Raw genomic sequence first — 16,893 nt, 5'->3', positions numbered from 1 at the left:
TTTCTGTAAAGGAAAGGCCTCCACCCAGCACTGGTCACTGGGGGTGGGGAGCAACCCCCCTTCCAGTCTGCCTTGGGGATTTTCTCCCCGACTTAGGAAGCAGGGGCTGTGGTCAGAGGTTTGCCTTCGGCGACATCACTCCAGTTTAAGGAGGGAGATGACATGGAGCAGATGCTGAACTTGCAGGATGTCTGTCTGGAAGAGTGAGCGGCTCCTCCTCCAGGCAGCACACGTGTCCTTCCTTAACATCAGCGGCGGGTGTGGGCGCTGCAGCTTCCTGCTCTGCACAGCAGGCGGAACCAGTGCTAAAGGCCTACCTGCACCGCTAGCGCCGGCCCGCGAAAGCGGACACCAGTTCCTTCATTCTGTCGTCCCCCACGGGACCGAGGATGCTCCCTGCCGCACAGTAGTGCCCAGGAGTCTTGGGTGTAGAGACCTCGCAGGACGGTCGTCCAGATCGCACAAGTGTGGCAGTGACTCCCCTGGCGTGTGCAGGGAAAGGCTGGTGAACTGTGAATGTACCTTCCTCCTGATGGACCCGCTGTGGCTCCAGCACCCGTGCGGGGCTTGGGTCTGGCCTTTGTCTGCCTTCTTCCTGATCTTCGCCACCCTCCCAGAGGCCGATGAGTCCTGGGGCAAGGTGGCATTTTCTGAACTCACTGAAGTCAGGGCCTGGCTCCATTCCATTGAACTAACCACAGTCCTGGGGGGACAGGTTCTGTTTTTTGGGCCTCTGCTTTTGGTAGGGGCATTGGGAAGACTTCCTGACCCAGGGCTGGGGATGAGGAGATGATGGTTAGAACTCAGCACCCTGAACGCAGGCCTCTACTTGGCCACCCCGGGGGGGACGCAGATACAGCAGGTGAGTCTGTGCTATCAGGGTGGGCTATCCACTCGGTGGGCGGGACTCTGAGCACCCTGGTTTGGGAAACGGAAAGGAGAGGTGCTGTGACATGGAGCACGGCTGTGGAGGGCACTGGCCGCCATGGGAGCCCCCAGCATGCTGACCCCTGCCTCGCTCCCACTAAAGGCTGCTGCCCAGCCCGGCCCAGCCTGCAGGGGCTTCCAGCTTGACGCCTGGCAAGAAGCAACCATTACCTGCGGAGCCCTGGAACTCCAGCCCACGTGGCAGCTCAGAGGAGGGAAGAAAAGCCATGGCATGTGGACAGAAGCCGGGGCGGGGAGGATCCAGCTGGCTCTGAGATGTCGCTGTTTCACCCCCAGGCACTACAATTAACTGCTAGCTCTCATCCATGTAGGTGTGGGACGCTGCAGAACTCACCAGAACAATTCTGGAATCACGCTGCGGGCTCACTGATGGGTTGGAGCCCATTGGACCCGGAGAGCAGAGGCCCCGCCCTAGCGCCCAGGGTGACCGTGGAGGAGGCAGCTTCCTGCTGCTCTCATCTGTTCACCTCACCAGGAAAGCAGGTAACCCTGCCTCGTGGGCCTCGGGCCGGGCTCGGGGCTGTACACTGGCTGCACCCCCCAGAGCCCTCTCGGCCTGCCTGCAGCCCCAGGGGCCCCACACCCAGCCACACCGGGGCAGGGTCCTGCTGCCGCCCCCAGCCCAGGTATGCGAGGGCCAGCAGAGATGGACATGAGCCGTCTGCGGAGGCCTCTGCCTTTTCGGGGTGATGAAACGCCCACTGTCTGATGAGTCTTTACAATCGATCACAGCCGTTCCCGCCCCACAGCTGGGGAAGGCGGCTGACCCTCCATGTAAATGTTTCTTCTTTCCCTCCTGAGCCAGATACGTCTAGACGGTCACATTCCAACTCGGTCTGGTTCTGGGGACGTGGACATGCCTTTGTCAAAGAGCCGGCACAAGGTCACTGAATCCTGGGCTAGAGCCCGGCCTGGCAGCCGGGAGAAGGGGTGGTCCACACCTGTCCTGGCCACGGGTCCCCTCATCTAGGCTAAGCCCCTTCCCCCATCTGGGCCTCAGTTTCCCCTTTCAGAAAAGGTTTTAGGCATGAATATTTTCAAGAAATTTGTTTTTAAGAAAGTTGGTGAGACAGATTGAAATTCATCCACCAGGCACAGCGACTTCTATGAAATGCTGTTATTTACTATTTCAAAATCAAGTGTCTGGGTGGTCTGTCCTTGTCACAGGTGATTAGAGAGAAGGAGGAAGACACAGGGAGCCTCAGCACAAGATGTCAAGCCCCAAGCGAAGGCAGGTTCCAAACACTGGAACCCCGAGCCTGGTTGAGCCAGAGGAGACCACGGCCAAACATGAGCCTTGAAAGCGCTGATAATGGAAAATAATCTTCAGACGGAATCGTCTATTCCTACCGACAAGACCAGAACATTCACATTCCATGGAGCAGGCTCGATGGATTTTAAACACCTTCACAGCAAGTTGGGAACAGATTTCATGGAATTATGTGAATGGCATTCCTTTGTTCATTCATTTCATAGATATTTCCTGAGTCTGTATCCGGGTACCACGGGAGTTGCTGTGGGATTCTGTAGTGACTGGCACGGACGGGACCTTGCCTTCACAGAACTCACAGAGAAGAGAAGGGTGCTGTGGGCTCATGCAACAGTCTGCCTGAAGAAGGGACTCTGCCCTGACAATAAGAATTAAGAAGCAGCTGGCCAGCTATGAGGCAGGAGCGGTGGGCTATCTCAATGACGAGAACGTGGGTGTGTTCATTTTCTGTTACTCTGTAACAAATGACTACAGCCTTAGGGATTAAAACCACTCCTTCACCCCAGGGTTCCCACGGATGGGGAGGCTGAGCACTGCTGAGCTGTGTTCTCTGCTGGTGTCTTGGCCATCGAGGTGTCAGCGGGCTGCGCTTGCATCTGGAGGCCAAACTGGGGAAGAATTGCTTCCAAATCCAACTGTGTCCAAGCTCAGGATGTGGAAGAATTTCCTTCCATGCTGCTTTGCAACTGAGGGCTCTAGTTCCTTGCTGCCTGGAGGCTGGAGACTGCCTTTGAGTCCTCCAGGAGGCCCCCACAGGCTTTTCCAACACAGTGGCCAGCAAGGACACTCTTTCTCTCTCATCTGCTAAGGTGAAGTCTTAGATGACGCAATGCAATCACACCAGGGGCTTCCCCGGTTGCTCTGTGGTAAAGAACCCGCCTGCCAATATAGGAGACTTGGGTTCGATCCCTGGGTCAGGAAGAGCCTCTGGAGAAGGGAATGGCTACCCACTCCAGTATTCTTGCCAGGAGAATTTCATGGACAGAGGAGCCCGGTGGGCTATAGTCCATGGAGTTGCAAGAGTCAGACACGACTGAGTAATTAACACATACATACACAGTCCAGCAATCCCACTCTGGGCATATATTCGGAGAAAACCATAATCCAAAAAGATACATACACCCCAGTATTCACTGCATCCCTATTCACAATGGCCGAGACAAGGAAGCAGCCTAACTATCCATCGACAGAGGGACGGATGAAGATGCGGCGTGTGTGCATGTATACATAACAGAATAGTATTCAGCCATAAAAAAGGATGGAATAATGCCCCTTGCAGCAACATGGGTGGACTAGAGATTATCTGAAGTAACTCAGAAAGAGAAAGATAAACACTGTATGATATCACTCATAGATGGAATCTAATTTTTAAAAATCATACAAATGAACTTATTCACAAAACAGAAACAGACGTACAGATATCAAAAACAAACTTATGGTTACCAAAGAGGAAACGTGGGGGGAAGGATAAATCAGGAGGTTGGGAGGAACATAAACACGCAGCTACATACAAGACAGATAACCAACAAGGACCTGCTGTGTAGCACAGGGAACTCTCCTCAATACTCTGTGATAACCCACAGGAGAAAAGAATCTAAAAAAGAACTAATATACATGTATGTATAACTGAATCACTTTGCTGTAGATCTGAAACTAACACAACATTGTTAATCAACTATGCTCCAATTAAAAAATGAAAAAACAAACTGGTACCATAACTCAAAAAAAAAAATAAAGACAAATGCTTCTCTGGCATTCGTACTTTTAGACTTCTCTAAGTGCACTTTGTACTTCTCTAAGTATAAAATAGTCTTCTGAAGAACATGCTGTCCACAGAATATCAACACCTCTCCAGGAGGGGAGCCAGGTGGCTGGGGGACAGGGGTTTGAGGAAGACTGGGAACATTTTGAATTTTGAATCATGTGAACATTCTGCCTTACAAATAGCTGTGAGAAGAAGGGAAGCAAAAAGCAGAGGAGAAAAGGAAAGATATACCCATCTGAATGCAGAGTTCCAAAGAATAGCAAGGAGAGATAAGAAAGCCTTCTTCAGCAATCAGTGCAAAGAAATAGAGGAAAACAATAGAACGGGAAAGACTAAAAATCTCTTCAAGAAAATTAGAGATACCAAGGGAACATTTCATGCAAAGATGGGCTCAATAAAGGACAGACATGGTAGAGACCTAACAGAAGCAGAAGATATTAAGAAGAGGTGGCAAGAATACACAGAAGAACTGTACAAAAAAGATCTTCACGATCCAGATAATCATGATGGTGTGATCACTCACCTAGAGCCAGACATCCTGGAATGTGAAGTCAAGTGGGCCTTAGGAAGCATCACTATGAACAAAGCTAGTGGAGGTGATGGAATTCCAGTTGAGCTATTTCATATCCTGAAAGATGATGCTGTGAAAGTGCTGCACTCAATATGCCAGCAAATTTGGAAAACTCATCAGTGACCACAGGAATGGGAAAGGTCAGTTTTCATTCCAATCCCAAAGAAAGGCAATGCCAAAGAATGGTCAAACTACTGCACAATTGCACTCATCTCACATGCTAGTAAAGTAATGCTCAAAATTCTCCAAGCCAGGCTTCAGCAATACGTGAACCATGAACTTCCAGATGTTCAGGCTGTTCAAAGGCAGAGGAACCAGAGATCAAATTGCCAACATCCGCTGGATCATGGAAAAGCAAGAGAGTTCCAGAAAAACATCTATTTCTGCTTTATTGACTATGCCAAAGCCTCTGACTGTGTGGATCACAATAAACAGTGGAAAATTCTGAAAGAAATGAGCTTACCAGACCACCTGATCTACCTTTTGAGAAACCTGTATGCAGGTCAGGAAGCAACAGTTAGAACTGGACATGGAACAACAGACTGGTTCCAAATAGGAAAAGGAGTACGTCAAGGCTGTATCTTGTCACCCTGCTTATTTAACTTCTATGCAGAGTACATAATGAGAAACGCTGGGCTGGAAGAAGCACAAGCTGGAATCAAGATTGCTGGGAGAAATATCAATAACCTCAGATATGCAGATGACACCACCCTTATGGCAAAAAGTGAAGAAGAACTAAAGAGCCTCTTGATGAAAGTGAAAGAGGAGAGTGAAAAAGTTGGCTTAAAGCTCAACATTCAGAAAACGAAGATTATGGCATTTGGTCCCATCACTTCATGGCAAATAGATGGGGAAATAGTGGCTGACTTTATTTTGGGGGCCTCCAAAATCACTGCAGATGGTGACTGCGGCCATGCAATTAAAAGATGCTTACTCCTTGGAAGGAAAGTTATGACCAACCTAGACAGCATATTAAAAAGCAGAGACATTACTTTGCCAACAAATGTCCATCTAGTCAAGGCTATGGTTTTTCCAGTGGTCATGTATGGATGTGAGAATTGGACTATAAAGAAAGCTGAGAGCCAAAGAATTGATGCTTTTGTACTGTGATGTTGGAGAAGACTCTTGAGAGTTCCTTGGATTGCAAGGAGATCCAACCAGTCCATCCTAAAGGAGATCAGTCCTGGGTGTTCATTGGAAGGACTGATGTTGAAGCTGAAACTCCAATACTCTGGCCACCTGATGCGAAGATCTAACTCATTTGAAAAGACCCTGTTGCTGGGAAAAATTGAGGTCAGGAGGAGAAGGGGATGACAGAGGATGAGATGGCTGGATGGCATCACTGACTCGATGGACATGGGTTTGGGTGGACTCTGGGAGTTGGTGATGGACAGGGAGGCCTGGCGTGCTGTGGTTCATGGGGTTGCAAAGTCAGACACGACTGAGCGACTAAACTGAACTGAACTGAACATTCTGCAGTGAAGAAATAAATTCGTTCATTTTTGAAAAGCAACCCCTCCAGAAACAATATGAAGAAAGGATTAGGAAGAAACCCTGGGAGCTGTGAGAGATGGATTAGAGGCCAGAGAGGGAAAGGGTTTCTTAGTAAAATCCAAAGAACAGTGCAGGGGGACTTCCCTGGTGTCCCGCAGCTAAGACTCTGGGCTCCCAATGCAGGGGGCCTGGGCTGCACCCCTGGTCAGGGAACTAGTTTCCACATGCTGCAACTGAGAGTGGGCACAATCAAAGACATAAACACATTAAAAAGAAAAAGAAAAAAAAACAGTGGAGGTGACTACAGAGGTGAAGGTGAGGTTTGGAATCTCTCTGCCAGACTTCGTGAGCCCCCTGCCTCACTTCTTGGCTTCCCTGGCCCTACAGACACGGTCTCAAGCACCTGGCACTCTTGGACTCCAAGAACTCAGCTGCCCCTAAAGAAAAGGCAATAGGTCCCCGACATGTAGCGCCCACCTGCTTTCGACAATTCCAATACAAAGCGCTAATTTCTCTTTCTTTAATATCTTTGGTGGTCACTTCAAAGAGCGCTGCATTAGACCAAAAAAAAAAAAAAAAGAGGAAAAGAAAAAAAAACGGAAAAAGGCAACATTAACAGAGAACCCTGGCGGGTTGTGATTGCATCCTTTTCCCTGAACACTGCTCCCTGCCTCCTCTCTGTGCTCTGAATTACCCATCCAGTCCCTGTGTAGCTAAATAATAATAATTACCATACAAATGAATATGCATATAAGCAAGAAAGCCTGTTTATTTTGGATGAGGGTTTGTTTTGTTTCTCAACGAACAGAGCACATAATTAGGCGCCTTTCCTCTTCCTCTTGAAATTCTGTCTCCACTGGGAAGAGATGAAAAAGGTACTGGATGCCCCTGGAAGCTCAGAAGAAATTTTAAAACAAATTAAAGGAGATATTTCTTTACCTGGCAGGTAACAATGGCCTGGACATGATTGGAATCAGAATGTCAAGCTAGAAGGAGCTCTAGAGAGCAAATATGAGCCCAGTGGAGACACAGAAGCAGAGGAAGGTGAGGTACTCGCTGGAGAGAGACAGCCGAGTAATGATCAGACAAGAACAGAGGGGCCAAAAACATCTTGGTTCGGGGGCTGACTGTGGGGACGCTGGGCAAGACCCTGAAAAAGACACTGCATCCCTAAAACATGGACGATGACAGCCCGCCTCTACTGGGCTGCTGCACAGATTAAACAAGATCATGAACACGGCCCACAGTCCTAGACCCCCCATCAGTGGTCACCATCAACAGTGTAGTAATCACAGCCTGTCTGCATTGTGTCCTCACGGGGAAGTGCAGGGGACGAGGCGCCAGACTGGCCTCCCAAGCCTTTGTTTGGAGTCCAGACAACAACTGCCACCATCACCAAAACACCAATGATAATGATGATTATCTTCCACTATTATATCTTTTTGCCTTTTTATACTGTCCATGGGGTTCTCGCTGCAACAACTGGACTGATTTGCCATTCCCTCCTCCAGTGGGCCACTTTTTGTCAGAACTCTTCACGATGATCTGTCTGTCCTGGGTAGCCCGGCACAGCGTGGCTCAGAGAGTCACTGAGTTACACAAGCCCCTTTGCCATGACGATGCTGTGATCCTGAATATTCATTGGAAGGACTGAGGCTGAGGCTGAAGCTCCAATACTTTGGCCACCTGATGTGAAGAGCTGACTCCCTAGAAAAGACCCTGATGCTGGGAAAGGTTGAGGGCAAGAGGAGAAGTGGATGACAGAGGATGAGATGGTTGGATGGCATCACCAACTCAATGGACATGAACCTGAGCAAACTCTGGGAGACACTGCAGGAACAGGGAAGCCTGGCGTGCTGCAGTCCATGGGGTTGCAAAGAGTGGGACAAGACTTAGGGAGTGAACAACAACGATAATATGACAAGTAGTTTTAATTCAACCCAGTGTTCAACATGATACACAATAGAGTCGTATAGTCCAACATAAATAGGAGTAGTACCACTTATGATGTGATTAATTAATAATAGTCGTAAGTGTTCTGACCACTTCGATAACGATGTAGCTGCTGGTGAGGACTTGAGATGCCTGGTCTCACGCTTTGTCCACGCTGCAGCTGTGCAGCCAGGCTTGCATAAGCTCAAGAAAGGCTTATAGGAGTTAAGTGTGTGTTTAGAGACTATTCTAGATCACCAAGGACAAATGGGATGCCCAGCTACAATCACAGAGTGCCATCATGTTTTCCCCAGAAACAATGACTCAGTAACTTACAGAGATCAAAAAAGTTTTCCGTAGACAATCATATGATTGTCTGGCTCCCGAGTCTGGATTGTGGCTGGATCTTTGTGTCATGGGTTCCAGGGGGTTTGACTCACCACTGAGACTCACCCAATTAGGCATCCATCCTAATTCCATGCCTCTGAAGTCTAGGCTGAACGCTTACACCCTGGAAACAGTCACTTAGATAAATAACTTTCACAAATTAAGACTGTTTTGAATGTTTTGAGACTGGGAAGGCTGGCGTCTCTGGGGGTCACTCGGCATCCAGATGCCCGGCTTTCACATCAGTTGGTTCAAGGTCGTCGACAGCATGACACTGGCTGCTCCCTCTCTTCCCTTCCTCCCAGCACGCCTCCCCGCCGCCCTTGGCCTTCTGCACAGCTCAGGGGTCTGGGCTGGGGAAGGTCCCCCAGGGGCCTCCCTCCCTTCTCCTAGACACACCTTTATGCTGGGTATCTGCCGGGCCCTCTTTCTGGAAGCTTGTCCTCCCAGGCACCCATCTCTAGCTGACATCCGACTGCACATCTCATCTGGTTTGTCATCTGTCTCCCCACAGCTAGAATCTGCGCTCCTTGAGAGCAGGCATTTCACTCTGTTGCTCACAGTCTTGGCATTTGGCGCACACGGGAATGAATGGATGAACAGACAAGTGCCTGCAGGAAGCTCTGGCCTCCACCCAGGGAGCCACGTCCACCGGGGCTTCAGTTCGGCAGGGCTGTGACTGTGGCTCCCAAGCAGGTCCCAGGAGCTGGGACGGGAACTGAAGGCGTGCTCCCAGCCCACACGTTCATGACCACAGCCAGTCAGGCAGATATTCTGCTGCCAGGAGCTCTTGGCACATGGAATTTGCTGATCGGCCACGCTGTGTCCAGATGTGCTTTCATTTTATTTGTTTTGGTCACACTGCATGGTATATAGGATCCTAGTTCCCTGACCAGGCATCAAACTCAAGCACCCTGGAATGCCTTCATACATTGGAAGCATGGAGACTTAACCACTGGGCCATCAGGAAAGTCCCCCAGCTAGGCTTTTAAATATAGCCCTCATGAATGCAAACTGGTGTAACCACTATGGAAAACAATATGGAGGTTTCTCAAAAAACTAAAAATAGAAGTACCATGTGACCCAGTATTTCCACTCCTGGATATACATTAAAAAAAAAAAAACACACACAAAACACTAATTTGAAAAGATGCATACATCCCAATGTTGACAGCAGCATTACTTACAACTGCAAAGACAGGTAAACAACCTAATTGTCCATCAGCAGACGAATGGATAAAGAAGATATGGTGCGTGTATACAATGGAATATCACTTAGCCATAAAAAAGAAAGAAATCTGCAGCAACATGAACGACTTGGAGGGCATTATGCTAAGTGAAATAAATCAGACAGAGAAAGACAAGTTCTGTATCATATCACTTATGCTGCTGCTGCTGCAGCTAAGTCGCTTCAGTCGTGTCCGACTCTGTGCGACCCCATAGACGGCAGCCCACCAGGCTCCCCCGTCCCTGGGATTCTCCAGGCAAGAGCACCGGAGTGCGGTGCCATCACCTTCTCCGTGATATCACTTATATGTGGAGTCTAAAAAAATATAACAAACTAGTGAATGTAATGACGAAGAAACTGAGAACAAACCACTGGGAAGAGAGGAGGGGAAGGGAGGGACAAGCAGGGTAGGGGATGAGGAGGCACAAACAATCATTATAAAATAAGCTACACAAGATGTATCGGACAGCACAGTCAGTCAGTCCATCAGTTCGGTCGCTCAGCTGTGTCTGACTCTTCGCGACCCCATGAACCGCAGCACACCAGCCTCCCTGTCCATCACCAACTCCCGGAGTCCACCCAAACCCACGTCCATTGAGTTGGTGATGCCATCCAACCATCTCATCCTCTGTCGTCCCCTTCTCCTCCTGCCTTCAGTCTTTCCCAGCATCAGGGTCTTTTCAAATGAGTCAGCTCTTCGCATCAAGTAGCCAAAGTATTGGAGTTTCAGCTTCAACATCAGTCCCTCCAATGAACACTCAGGACTGATCTCCTTTAGGATGGACTGGTTGGATCTCCTTGCAGTCCAAGGGACTCTCAAGAGTCTTCTCCAACACCACAGTTCAAAAGCATCAATTCTTCAGCACTCAGCTTTCTTCACAGTCGAACTCTCACAACCATACATGACCACTGGAAAAACCATAGCTTTGACCAGACAGACTTTTGTTGGCAAAGTAATGTCTCTGCTTTTTAACATGCTGTCTAGGTTGGTCATAACTTTCCTTCCAAGGAGTAAGCATCTTTTAATTGCATGGCTGCAATCACCATCTGCAGTGATTTTGGAGGCCCCCAAAATAAAGTCAGCCACTATTTCCCCATCTATTTGCCATGAAGTGATGGGACCAAATGCCATAATCTTCGTTTTCTGAATGTTGAGCTTTAAGCCAACTTTTTTACTCTCTTCTTTCACTTTCATCAAGAGGCTCTTTAGCTCCTCTTCACTTTCTGCCATAAGGGTGGTGTCATCTGCATATCTGAGGTTATTGATATTTCTCCCGGCAATCTTGATTCCAGCTTGTGCTTCTTCCAGTCCAGCGTTTCTCATGATGCACTCTGCATAGAAGTTAAATAAGCAGGGTGACAAGATACAGCCTTGACATACTCCTTTTCCTATTTGGAACCAGTCTGTTGTTCCATGTCCAGTTCTAACTGTTGCTTCCTGACCTGCATACAGATTTCTCAAGAGGCAGGTCAGGAGGTCTGTATTCCCATCTCTTTCAGAATTTTCCACAGTTTATTGTGATCCACCCAATCAGAGGCTTTGGCATAGTCAATAAAGCAGAAATAGATGTTTTTCTGGAACTCTCTTGCTTTTTCGATGATCCAGCGCATGTTGACAATTTGATCTCTGGTTCCTCTGCCTTTTCTAAAACTCCCCTGGGCCTGTCTGTGGCCCCATCACCAGCCTTCTCAGTCAACCTTGCTTTGGCCACGTGAGACTCTGTCTCCAATGGCAGATGGTGAGCCCGGGACCCAGGGGACCACCGAGCTCACAGGGGCTTGAGGAGGAAGATGTGCTGGGGAAGGGGGTAGGGTCCCAGCGGGAAGGACAACGCAGTCTCTGGGGTGGGCGCTCAATTAGAGTGGGCGGAAGGAAGCCAGGGGACTTGGGAGCTGGGTCACAACGAGGGATCTTGGTTGCCATGAGAGTCTATGGTTAAGTGGCCTTTCTCCTAATATTGCTGGAAGGTGGAAGTTTGCTTTTTACTTAGAACTGAAGAGACAGAGCAGAAGTGTTTTAACATCATGTGAAAGTAGCAGTTAGGACACGGATTGGCAAACTACAGCCTGCTGCCTGTTTTTATAAATAAAGTTTTATTGGAACAAACCATGCCCTTTCATTTGGGTATCATATATGGCTGCTTTCACATGACATCAGAGTTGAGTAATTGCAACAGAGACTATATGCAAAGGCTAAAATATTTACTATCTGGCCTGTGTCTCCCCCGTGATGTAGACTGGGCTTGGAGCTCTGGGCACCTGCCTATTCCTGGGTGGTGGATGACCACCCACTCACAGGGAACAGTCTCAAGTCAGAGGCAATCTGCCTGTTCAGACCAGACTTTGAAACTCAAACTGCAGTTAGCTTGCAGCTCTCTGGTGATTTAGACCCACGAGGCCGAGGACCATGCGGAGCAAGGCTGTGAAAACTGCCACTCCTTCCTCAGTGCCTCCTTGGGGAGGAGCCCAGGTGTCTTACCAGATGGGGGCCTCGCCACCATTTCAGCAAGTGTGTGCACATGTGTGCATGTGTGTACACAAGCGCATGCACACGTCTTTTAAAAATACACGCACATATTTTAAAAAGCATGCAGGTTCTGGTTCTGGGCAAGAAGGAGAAAACCATCCCTACCCTGTCACCTCCACTGACAGCAGCTATAGGATGGAATGCAAGGGGGCGCTCCTTGAGGACTCAGCAAGTATATCGTAATAGGAGAACTGGGGAAGAAGACCAGATTGCAAGATCCCACAAAACCAGTATCCCCGGCCTGGTCTCTCCAGGTGGCCTGAAACCTGAGTTGAGCCGTTAGGGAGGGACAGAGACGGGCCGGGAGCCCCTCTTTCTGGCTTGAGCAATAAGAAAGGGGACTCCTGAGATGCAGAGAGGGTGGGGGAACCTCCCTGTGCTCTCTTCTTTTCTGCTTCTTTGCACTCCTGCCTTGAGGCCTTCCTGCTACAGTCACAGTGACAAGGGGGCTGCAGGGGCCTCACACTCCGTAGGCGCAGGGGCCCTCTCCTCTCCAGGCCCAGAGAACGCAGCAAAGCCCCACGAGCCTCCTCTCGCTGTCTTCCTAGCACTTGGCTCTGGTCGCAAGTGTAGTCACAGGAAGACTGTGACAGAGCCGGGTAGATCAAGGCCCAGCTTTCTGACCGAGAGGCCAAATAAAGGACAACCAGGGAACCAGAGGTCACCAGGAAGACAGCAGAGGGGGGGCGCAGGAAAACGATGAGACGGTAGTTTATGGACTCCTGGTCACTTCTGAGCTGCGCACACACAGGTCTGACCCCAGCCTTCCAGCCTCCCTGAGAAATCAGCCACAGCACAGACCAGTGCCCAGGCCCCTCCAAGTGGCATCCACACGCACAGAGCAGGAGAGACCTGCACAACACCGCAAAGGCTTGAGAGCTGAGGTGGAAACCACAACCCAGAGAAGGTGGCTAGAACTCATGACCAGAGCCCAACTGGGCCAGTCATTTGCTAAGACAAAAATATCAACGTTTGCCATGGAATTCAAGCAGGACTCAGAGCCTGAGAGCAATATTTTGAACATTCAGGATACAAAATTACTAAGGACAGGGCTTCCCTGGTAGCTCAGTGGTAAAGAATCCACCTGCTAATACAGGAGACACAGGTTCGACCCCTGGTCCAGGAGGATCCCACATGCCGCGGGGCAGCTGGGTCTGGGAGCCGAAACCGTGAAGCCCATGCTCTGGAGCCCGTTCGCCATGGCAGGAGAAGTCAGCACAGTGAGAAGGCCATGCACTGCAGCTGGAGGGTGGCCTCCACTTGCTGCAAGTAGAGAAAAGCTCACGAAGCAGCAAGGACCCAGCCCAGCCATAAATAAATAAACAAAGAATTTTTTAAATTACTAAGCACAGGGAGAACCAGGACAATTTCATTTCACGTGGGAAAAGATATCAGACACCACTACCAACATGATTCTGGTGTTAGAATTATCAGACAAGACACAAAAGCAGCTGTTATTTAAACAACCGCAACAACAGACCTCCAAGTAAATGAATGGACACATTGCAAGTCTTAGCCAAGAGACAGAAGGAAGAGAGAAAAACCAACTGGAGCTTTCAGAACTGAAAAATACAATAATCAGAATTTAAAACTCAGTGGATGAGCTCCACAGTACAATTCAGATGAGAGAGAAGAGATTTAATGAGCCCGAAGCTAGTTCAATACAAATGATGAAATCTTATCAACAGAGAGGGAAAAAAAAATAGAGCTTTAGTGAGGGAACATGAGCGAACACTGACAATCTGACCTGACCTTCATGCCACTGGGGTCTCGGAAGGAGCCAAGAGAAAGAGAACGGTGTGGAAAATTATGTGGGGAAGACATGGCTGGAAACATCCCAAGCTTGAAGAAAAACGTAAACTCACAAATTCAAGGAATTCAGCAAACCCTGCAAAGAATAGTCCTCCAAAACCCACACCCAGATGTATCATAGTTAAACTTCTGAAAGTTAAAGGAAACAATCTTGAAAGCAGCAAGAGAGAAAAAATGCGTTATTTATAAGAGTTCTAATGACTATAGATTTTCACCAGAAACCACAGTGCTAAAATGGAACATTTATAAAGTGCTGAAAGAAAAAATTGTTGATCTAGGATTCTGAATCCAGAAAAAAACATCCTTCAGGAACGAAATAAATAAAGACATTCTCAGGACCTTGCTGGTGGTCCAGTGGTTAAGACTCCATGCTTCCACTGCAGGGGGCCAGGAACTAAAATTCCACATGCTACGGGGCTCAGTTAAAAAATTAAAAAGTTAATTTTAAAAAAATGAATAAAGATGTTCTCAGATGAAAGAAAAGCCTCCTCTAGAAGAATTGCTCAAAGAAGCTTTTCAGACAGAAAGGGACACTTGCAACGATAGGAATGGAGAACAAGAGAAATGGTAAATACCTGAATAAATACAACAAACAACTCTCTTGAGTTTTTAAAACATGTTTGATGACTGAGAGCAAAAATGATAACATCTGCCTGATGTGGTCTTGGTGCATATAGATGCAACACACACGACAGCTACACCAAGAGACGGAAGAGGTCTATATTGCGTGTTCCACCTGAAATGGTAAAACCGACTCGAAACAGACTGGGAATCTAAGTCCGCATATTGTAATCACTAGGTCATTCACTTTAAAAAAGAGAGAGAGATAGTAAAAACAAACAAAAAAAACCCCACAAGCAAAAAATTAAAATGGAATACTAAAAACAAATTCCAACAGTTGATAAATTGGATGAAGATGAAACATGTATTTCTTTTTATGAATCACAAGGTCACAATCCCTCAGCCCCCGCCCACCTGCCCCAGGGGGCCAACCTCCACGGAGGGCCTCACCGGAACCTCGGCCCTCTGACATCATGGGGTCTGGCGGAAGAGGACTAGTGAGAGAGCAGGGGACGGACTGAGAGCTAGGCCCCAGCTCTGCCTCTGGCCCGGCAGGTCCAGGTCCCCCAGCCCTGCACAGCTTCGGCCCTGTGTGGCGATCCAGCTTATCCCTACAGGGGCCTGACAGCTCCCCAGGCGCCTCCTTGTTGGTTTTCCTCCATCCCAGGTGAAGCCCACGTGCACAGTCTGACCTTTGCCAGACTTCAGAGCTGCACCCTTCTCTGCAGGTCATCTCTGCTCTGGGACATGAACACGCAGCCCCAACCTCCGACCCTCCCTCATCTGGTGACAGAGCCCCGTCCCTGGAGCCCCCCAGCTCCCGCCACCCGGCTCCACACACGGCTTCTCACCCTCCTGATGCAGTCCTCTTCCTTCAGGCGCTCCTGCATCAGTCTGATGAGCAGCATGTTGGGTACCATCTAAAGGAAAGATGACACAGGATGAGGGCCTGCCCCGCCATGTGGGGCTCAAGGGGACACAGAGCTGGCAGGCCAGTGGACTCTGCTAAGGCCCAAGGACCAGGTCCTGTGGCCATGAAGCTTCTCCAGATCCCTGACCAGGGCCCTGTGGCCTCCATGAAGTCCAGGGCCAACCTGTGGCCCCAGGGTGGTCCAGACTCCTTGAGAGCGCCCCTACCCCATGCATGTGCATCCAACTCCACTCGCTTGCTTCTCCAGCGCCCCGCCCCGCCCCAGATGCTCTCCCCCACCCCCACCTGGGTGACTCCAGGCTCCCCAAGTGCCACTGCCTGCAAGCAGCCCTCCCTGACTCTTCCCCTGGCTGGGCTGGGGGCTGCCATGATCCTCCATGGCAAACTCTGTTACTGCGCTAAACATGTGGCCTTCCAGGGGCCTGTGCACACATCTGTCTCCCCAAAGAGCTTCAGTTCCTGGATGAAGGGGACTGAGTCTTCCTCTCTTTGGCTGCCAGACACTGACGTGCAGGAGGGAGCGAGTCCTGCCCATGTCTTCCCATCCCCACGTCCCGTGAAGCGGGCCCTGGTGTTCCATGGTGTTTGTCCCACGGAGATGGGCCAATGCTAGAAAGGAGGGCTTTCTCCCCCGGAGACCTGGCTGTGAGGTGCTGGCCCGCACCCCTTCCCGCCTGCACCAGCACAGCATCAGGGGCGGAGGAAGCCCTGCTGACCTGTGACCTAACGGCACGTCATGCTCCTTAATCCACTCAGTAAGTAGTGAGCCTGCGGCGGCTTCTGCCGAGTGTATGTTGGGTGCCAGGCTGCGGCAGCCCACGTTTGCAGCTCCGTACAGTCGGTACTATTGTCATCCTCCTTTTACGGTTGGGCCTCAGAGAGGTTAGGCCATCTCCCCAGGGCTACACAGCCAGGTAAGGGCAGAGGTGGGACCTGAACCCGATCAGGCCAGGCTCGGGGAGATTGGACCAGTGCAGGGTGACGCTCAGAGCGGCCTTCCTTCCGTTTCCTCTCTTCTCAGCAGCCTCTCTCTTGGACCAGAACTGACGTCCCATTTTTCACAAGGTCTGTTCTTTCTAACAAAGCCTCACATGCCCCAGAGCCAATGCCCCTGGAAAACTCACTCCCAGGTGTCGCCATGATCCCCGGTCACTAACAGCTGGTGGTTCTCCCCAAACTCCCCAACCTGGCCAGCCCCAGCCCACCTCCCAAGCTACCTCAGGGCTGACTGGTCTCCAGAAGGGGCTGGACTTCTGCCAGGTGCAGGGGAGGGTCCTTGCATCCAGGGCCGAGCAGGTTTGCGCTGGGCGCACACAGAGGCACCCGGCTATGGGGCGAGGGGCAGAGGAGACCTATCTTACACTCTCTGGGCCAAGCTGGGGACCCGGGAGGGACAGTGGGGACAAGCACCTTGCCCTGATTTCCCCAAGGATCCTTAGGGTGAATGGGAGCCCTGGCAACATTTTA

The 16,893-nt window shown here is 49.8% G+C and overlaps 1 protein-coding gene across 8 annotated transcripts in view; it reads right to left on the bottom strand.

Moving 5' to 3' along the window:
• The window catches only part of AK8 (adenylate kinase 8), a 133,360-nt gene that overhangs the window by 96,198 nt on the left and 20,269 nt on the right, over positions 1-16,893 (bottom strand). For all 8 annotated transcript variants that reach the window (XM_060413754.1, XM_042245509.2, XM_042245510.1 and 5 more), the window contains one exon: positions 15,347-15,415. In XM_060413754.1, the coding sequence (XP_060269737.1) occupies positions 15,347-15,415 (69 nt within the window). The remainder of the gene's footprint in view (positions 1-15,346; positions 15,416-16,893) is intronic.

The sequence above is a fragment of the Ovis aries genome, chromosome 3, assembly GCF_016772045.2.
Source record: "Ovis aries strain OAR_USU_Benz2616 breed Rambouillet chromosome 3, ARS-UI_Ramb_v3.0, whole genome shotgun sequence".
NCBI classification, from domain to species: domain Eukaryota; kingdom Metazoa; phylum Chordata; class Mammalia; order Artiodactyla; family Bovidae; genus Ovis; species Ovis aries.
The sequence above is the reverse complement of the archived record's forward strand: the minus strand, read 5'-3'. Positions and strand labels throughout refer to the sequence as shown.